The following is an 8,173-nucleotide window of genomic DNA, read 5'->3' as shown; positions in this document are numbered from 1 at the left end:
TCAACTTTTTGCTGATTATAGACGCCTTTGTGCAGGAAAAGTCGTCCTCACTGAGTTTCACCAAGCATGATATGTAGAAGTCCTTCAGGCTATAACAAACTTTACATGTAGATTTTTCCTATTTGGAACTAAGATTTAGACTTCGAGCTAAAATTAATCACCGATTAAGTATTAAGTAAGAATACAACCCAGAACACTGCAGCTCCATCCCTCTTCTTTTTCAGGTGTAAGAAATTTCATCCAAGCAAAGACATAAGCTCCATCCATACTCCATGGAGTTTTATGAGACATTGATAGACCATGGATGCTGACGCTCTCATCAGGTGGATTGCTGAATTGTGGGTTTTTTTGGTCTCTCAAAGAATTTCTGAATATTTATGATAAAATCAGATTAGACTTGGCTCAAGGTGGAGAACGTCTAGTGACGCACGTCATTTACAGCTCGTGACACCAGAGGGTTTGCCTGTAACTGTAACTAAAGTGAAGAGTTCACCTTTCTTTTACATTATCTTACTGATTTTTTTTAATGCACTATTTATTTTTTACATACATTTTAATAAACATTATTTTTTTCCCTAAATGTGTGTCTCTAGCTGCTACAAGCACAGAATGAAACCAGAACAACATGTGAGTGAAGAACAATAAAGCTAATTCACTGATTTTACAACCATGTACAATGTACGAGCCTCACATGAGCAGATCAGGTCCCAGAATTAAAACAATACTGCATGAAACTGTTACTGATGAGACTTTAGACAGTTGATCAGCAGTAAAGTGATGTTTTTTAAGAATGCATTATAGTTCAGTTAAAAAACGGCCTATGAGCGTAATTTAACAGGTTTTCTTTTGTATTAACAGTAAAGCACTGTTTTTAGCAATAACAGGTTAATACTGTTGAAATCCTGCTGGAAATTAACAGAGATTGTTTACAGTGTAGATCAGCTATTCTCAACCATTGGGCTGCGGCCCACTGGTGGGCCTCAGAGAGCCACCTAGTGGGCCGCGAAGGTGCTGCCAAATGGTTAGATTAACCGCTATTCTGTATTTCAGAGGTTATAGCGGGCTCACTTTTAAAGCTAGAGTGAAGATACTGACATCAAATGAAACTATAAAACCTGATGAATCCTTCGGTACCAACCATGTCATACTAGATTGTCGGGAAGGAGGTTAAATAAAGCTCCAAAATGACGCTGAATTTTGGTGAGGAAAAACTGTCATGTCCATTTCCAAAGGGGTCCCTTGACCTCTGACCTCCAGATATGTGAATGAAAATAGGTTCTATGGGTACCCACGAGTCTCCAATGAATCCACAATGAATTTCTGAATATTTATGATAAAGAAAAAAATATAAAAGATATGATCAGATTAGACTTGGCTCAAGGTGGAGAACGTCTAGTGACGCACGTCATCTACAGCTCGTGACACCAGAGGGTTTGCCTGTAACTGTAACTAAAGTGAAGAGTAACTACTCGTGACTGGAGTAATCTCACTACTCCTGGAGAGGCGTCAGGCTGCTATATAGGAGCGCATGCAAGACGCTCTGGACAGCAGGAGGACGCACAGAGCTCTGGAGACACAGTGGAGACACAGTGGAGACACAGTGGAGACAGAGGCTGGTTGGAGACTCAGTGGCTGGTTGGAGACAGTGATCTGGATCTCAGTGGCACCTTTGACGCACGCAGCATCACTATGGACTGACTGTTGAGCTCTACAGGAGGAGAAGAGAAGCAGTGCGCGCAACAGAACCAGCTGCTGCTCGACCCTTTTTTTTGTTTTTTGAAGTTGATTATTATAGTGCGAGTATTTTTTTAATACCACAGCGAGTCTATAACTTTATTCTAACTGCGTCGGTAAAACATGATGAAGTTACTGATTTTACCGGTTTTAATGGTGTTTGTCGCCGAAGTTTATTCCACCATGGAGACAGACCCAAAGGAAGAGAAGGACTACTGGACGAGCAGTAATGAAATACAGGTATGTTCTGCAGCAGAGGTTATTATGGGCTTCATTATTATTATTATTATTATTATTATTATTATTATGGGGTTCTTCTGGAGCAAAACAGGTAGGAATTAATACTTCTCTCCTGTGATTTTATATATATATATATACATATATATATATATATATGTATATATTTAAAATATATAATATTTTATATATATATTTAAAAAATATAAATATATATATATAAATATATATAAAATATAAATACAAAAAATATAATATTTTTATATATATAAAAATATATACAATTAAAAATATATATTTATATATATAAAATTATATGTAATATCATTTTTTTTATTTGATATATATATGTAATTAAAAAAATATATATACGATTAGTAATTTTCTGTAACTTTTATTCATTAAAATTAAATTTGTGATGCTTTCTCAAGCCTTTTTGTTGACCTGAAAGTGATCACATTTAAACATACAAGGTCTCAAAATACTGTAATCAGTCTCAGAAATACCCTCCATGTGTAAGTTTGTAATTGTAGAATGTAATCTCCCTCCCACATTTCTAGGAAAATTACAGAGAAACATAATATCAGTGTCCTCAGTAGCTGCACCCCTGCTACTGTGTCTTAGGCTTAAAATATACCCTATAAAACTGGAAGAAAGTTGCATAAACCTGTTATGTTTTCACCAAAATATGAATGAGCGCAAGGTAAAAAACTGAATGTATTTGGATCTTTTGTTTTCACTTAATGAGGCAATTTACTGATGTCAAGTTAATACCAGCATCCTGCTACACCTCCACATAATAACTGTGGAGCTTTTCTGTAGTCAGAGTTGAGCAATAATGGTGAGATAATGTGGGATAAAGTATCTTTTAGGATTTTTAAAGATGGATTTTTGTCATTTTTTTTACTCATTCTTTGCTCTCTCTCCATTTGCCATCACTTTGAATATAATGTGATTAATTAGTAATTAACGTGCACGACGTCACACTCTGTATTCCCTAAAACCTGAGACAGTGTGAGATAATGACTCCATCTGTTCTCTATGCAGATTCATTACTTTCCCCCAAATAAGTGTCAATCTATACAGCAACATGTTGATTCATTAGTCTGCTAGAGCTAGAACATTCTGGGAACAAGTTGATTTGTGCATCAGGTGAAACAATCTTACAGAAAAAAAGAACATTTCAGGACTGAATAATAATGAGGATGGAGACTGTTGCAGTGCTCAGAGGAGGAAATCCAATAAAGCCTTAAGTGCAGCTCGTACAGTAGCTGAGCTGAAGCTGAAGCCCAACAACACATCTCCATTGACATGAAACGCACGTCCTGTGTTTGACATTGCAAGCTGGAAACGTGCCAAGAAGCTGCTCCTCCATCAGTAGCCTAAACTGTTGGCCCTGGCCATGCTGCGGATGAATGAGCCTATAAATCATTACAACTTAATAACCAGACTAATGCAGAATGTGGGAATATATCCAGAGATGGAGGTAGAAAACACTTAGAGAGAGTTCAAATATGCAACCCTTATATGGATTATTGCTTTGTGTAGCTTAGTGTGTGTGTAGGAGGGTGGTGGGCGGAGGGGGTGTGTGATTGTGAGACCTTTATATAACTGACAGAGAATGTCACATTACTGCTATTTAATCATTTAAAAACTTGATAAAAAAATACCTTTTTCACTTAGCAGATATTGCTTAATTTAGTTCCCAACATTTCTTCTATGAAAAGGTTTCAACATTTTGGTGGTCAATGATATTAAATGTTAGGAACTATACAATAAAGCCTGGTTGGTGTCTCCGTCAACATTCATTAAGATCTTTCTCCCCCCTCAGGATCGCTGGCTTTCCAACGACCCATTCAGAGAAATCCTCCTGAGGATGACGAGAAAGCCGCGGCCGCATCAGTTCATCGGCCTGATGGGGAAACGCTCCATGGGTATATATATATATATACATATATATATCAGAGCTTATTCTCAATAATACCACTCATGTCTTTGTTCTCCTCTGCAGTGGACCTGTTTCTGGTTTTAAACTCTGTTCTCTCTCTTTCCTCCCAAAGCAAATGCACAGATCACCCGTAAAAGTGAGTATAATAACATCACATTTCATTTTTACTCAAAAGTCAGTAAGAAGTTTGGGGATACTCCTCAATCCCTCTTTCATCACCGTCCAGTAAAACAAACATCTGTCTTCTCCATATTTGGTCATTTGTAGGTTTTCAGATAGACTGAAGGATTTTATGGTTCAGATAATACTCTTGGGCAGGGCCTTTGCCAGCATTTTAGAAATAGTGAGGTCAAAAGTCCCCCTTGGTACCTCCCTCAACTACCAGACACCAAAAATATTATAAATAAATAAATATTATAAATTCTAAAATATAATATTTTATATATATATTTAAAATATATAAAAATATAATATTTTATATATATATAATATAATATTATATATATATATATATATATATATTTAAAAAATATAAAAATATATTATTATATATGACATATACATATAAAAAACATAATATTATATATATATATATACATATATTAAAAAAATATCAAAATATAATATTTTATATATATATATAAAAATGTAATATATTATATGTATATATATTTAAAAATTATAAAAAATATATTATATATATATATATAACATATAAATAAAAAAAATATGACATCTTTATATATATATTAAAAATATATACAATTAAAAATATATATATTTATATCTATAAAATATAATATTCTTTATTTTATGTATATATATGTAATTAAAAAATAATATATAAAATTAGTTACCTGTTAATTTATGTTTTCTGTAACTTTTATTCATTAAAATGAAATTTGTAATGCTTTCTCAAGCCTTTTTGTTGACCTAAAAGTGTTCACATTTAAACATATAAGGTGTCAAAATACTGGAATCAGACTTAGAAATACCCTCCATGTGTAAGTTTGTAATTGTAGAATGAAATCTCCCTCCAGGTTACAGAGAAACATAATGTCAGTGTCCTCAGTAGCTACACCCCTGCTACTGTGTCTTAGGCTTAAAATATACCCTCTAAAACCCATTGAAATAAACTGCTTCTAAATAATATTAGATTTAAATTCTATTGCCTTTTATATTAGAAGAGCCATATATGTCAGAATCAGATGGACTTGTGGGTTTTCTGTGCTTGACTCACACACACAGAGACATGAACTCACACCCACTAAAGGTGGAACGGGTGAACCATTTGGTTTCAGATGCACAGTTACAAAGAAACCTGACTAGTGGAAGCACATTGGTCAAAAGCAAAGCCTTTCATATTTCGCCCACGATATTATGAATTGAGCTGAATTATGTATATTTGTGTCTAAGTGCATCTTGTGTTTTAAGAAAAGAAGAAGAGTGGGTAGATTGGAGGAAGCACACAACATTTCACAGGGTTTTAATTAATTGACAACGACCACGTATTAATGTTTTTTCTCTCGCTCTTCTTTGTGAATGCTGGACCACATCCGTCTGTCAGCGAGGACGGAAGGTGGTCCAGAGCAGACGTCTGTGTGAGACAAAGAGGGAAGAGATAAAGAGGAAAAAGGAATGAGGAGGAGGGGATTTTCTCTTTTCTCTGTCGGAGTTTTTTTTTTGTAAATTAGTCACCCACTCTGTGAAGCAACACAGTAAATATACGTCTAATTTATTCCTCTTATAACTATAAGTCACTCATCATTAGGGAGGAGGAGAGAGAGCTGGGATCAATGCCCCAAGGACATCCCAGAGTTAAATTGGATTGTTTACGCTTGTGATGGATAGAACACATTTGACCCTTATACCCTTCTATCCTTACACTCTTACACTATTCTTACAAAAAAAAGCAATACAAGAGACTGAGATAATGCAAGATAACATTTAGTCATTTCTCCAGTAGGTTCGAGGGCGTATTTTACATATTTACCGTTAACTCTCATCAGTCTAATGCAAAATATTGATGTTTGTAATGTAAGATATTCCCTCGGGGCTCGCTATAGTTTTATAACACACCGATCCAATAAACCCCCCCCCCCCCTCCCCCCTTCCTCCCCATGATCATATTAGTCCATTACTGTGATTGACAGGAGCCCCGGTCAGCCTGCGATGAAACTGTCCCCTCACATTTACACCACTGCAAACATGACGGGACGCAGAGTCTCAGAGTTCAGCTCGGTTCTGAACAAACCCGGTTTGGTTTCACAGAAGTGAAGTTAAATAAAAACTGCTCCTTTAGTCCACAGATACTGAAGCACTGAAGACTGCAAGGTCATATCCACGGTATACTTTCAGGAATCCATGAGGAAGAGATTACGTTCTACAATCACACACAAAATACACATCTGAAGGCTGATTTTTTTAGGCCAGGGGTCAGCGACCTTTACTAAAAAAAAACAATCTGTCTGGAGCCGCAAAACATGTGATCATTGTGATGAAGGTAACACAGTTTATAGTCTAAGTATATAGTATACCAGTCTAATGCAGTGAGGGCCAAGTATTAGGGCCACATTGAGGGAAAAAACATCTGAGATTTACAGAATAAAGTCATAACTTAACGAGAAAAAAAGTCGTAATATTACGAGAATAAAGTCATAACTTAAAGAGAAAAACAGAAAATAACATGTAAAATTACTAATTTATAATATCATGCATTACTGTCAGGATATAGTGACCGTTTTATAAAAATATATATTATTTTAATCATATGCTCCATTTCTACCCACTGCTGCTTTAAGTTCAAAATGATACCCTGGCAGTGTGGAGACAGCAGCTGTGAAACAACAAATATGGAGGGAACTGTTAAATGAATACAATGAGAAATCAATATAAATACACAATAAAATATAAAATACATGATCAGAAATTTGCACAAACGTTTTAAACAGTAGCTTTCCTCTGAGGGGGGGTCTGAGGTTGCACTGGAGGAACTTTTGACCTCTATATTTCTAATACTCTGGTTATGGCCCTAGTTGCAGTTAAATATACTCATGCTGTTCAGTTACACGACAGAATGGTGTGGATGATTGTTTCAAATCTAAATATCTTATTTTGAAGGGCATAAAATCAACTCTTTTGTTGGCCTGATGGGGAAAAGGAGCCAAGAGGAGCCAGGTAAGTTCAATTCGAGCCGCATCTCATGGTTCTAAATGTAATAAAAAAGAACTAGATTGGGCTGAATGTGTGCTGAAGCTAACGAGCTTTCTCTCTCTGCAGAGTCCTACGAGTGGAGCACAATACAGACGTACGACAAGCGCCGCTGAACAGTTACCTCTTCACCTGCCTGCACCTCATCTAGCCATTCCTTATCCACAGGAGGGGGTATACCCGACGCTGGTTTTTGTTTTCTCCAAACTGTGTATAGCTGTTAGTTGAATAAAAATGATTCTGTTTCCACATCGTAGTGACGTAGCAGTGCTGTACCCTGTGCCAGTTTCATTCGCCCCAGCAGAAGGTCGACCGAGAGGACGGGTTTAATGGTTTCATTATCAATGTTAGTGGTTTTCTGTGCGCTTTTTTCACCATCTGCCATGCTACAAAATGTTGTTGTGGACCATCAAAGCAAGGCTATACCCTCGGGTACGCTGAAAAATTGCACTGCCAAAGTCACTGTATAGTGCCTCATAACTGTTCTAATTGCAACTGATTGTTCTATAAATATAAACACACACTGGGTGGGACAGGTTCTCCAGCTGGACACATGATGGTGTGATATGACAGATGACAGATAACTGTGTGTTTATGGTTTCACAAATAATATTAAAATTATTTTCTTTACTGGTTCAACTTCAGCTTGCAGGTTGTGAATTCCTTGTGATGCAGTGAAAAGAAAAAAAGCCACCGGTGTTCAGTAAAGGTGAAGTGAGGGCGCTCTCTGGTGGACGACAGAGGCACAACATGAAGCACACAGTTACAAGACCACACATATCAGGGCTGAGAGGGGGATTTATTTCAGCAGATGTTAGTAGAAAGCAAGTCACACAGATTATGGTAATGTTAGGATGTGGACAAAATGATAACAGCCTTGCAAAAAGTTATTTTAAGAACTATGACGCTTACGCAGTGGGGGCATTGTGTCGTTCACTCTCACATCTCAAACTAGGGGGGGCCATTAAAATTAACTTTTTCTCACAATATAGTACATTCTCTGGAAATTAAATATAATGTCTTGACAAAACAAGGTACTTCTTC

At 36.3% G+C, this 8,173-nt stretch overlaps 1 protein-coding gene across 1 annotated transcript; it reads left to right on the top strand.

Annotated features, from left to right (window-relative positions):
- Positions 1-1,499: 1,499 nt before the first annotated feature.
- On the top strand, positions 1,500-7,773 carry tac1 (tachykinin precursor 1). Its single transcript, XM_037794778.1, has 5 exons — positions 1,500-1,974; positions 3,803-3,905; positions 4,032-4,055; positions 7,040-7,096; positions 7,199-7,773. The coding sequence occupies exons 1-5, from the start codon at positions 1,858-1,860 to the stop codon at positions 7,243-7,245; spliced, it is 348 nt and encodes a 115-aa protein (XP_037650706.1). The 5' UTR covers positions 1,500-1,857; the 3' UTR covers positions 7,246-7,773.
- The last annotated feature ends 400 nt before the right edge of the window (positions 7,774-8,173 follow it).

Source organism: Sebastes umbrosus, chromosome 15, assembly GCF_015220745.1.
Source record: "Sebastes umbrosus isolate fSebUmb1 chromosome 15, fSebUmb1.pri, whole genome shotgun sequence".
In the NCBI taxonomy this organism is placed as follows: Eukaryota; Metazoa; Chordata; class Actinopteri; order Perciformes; family Sebastidae; genus Sebastes; species Sebastes umbrosus.
Note: the sequence above shows the minus strand (reverse complement) of the source record. Positions and strands in the feature narration are given on the sequence as shown.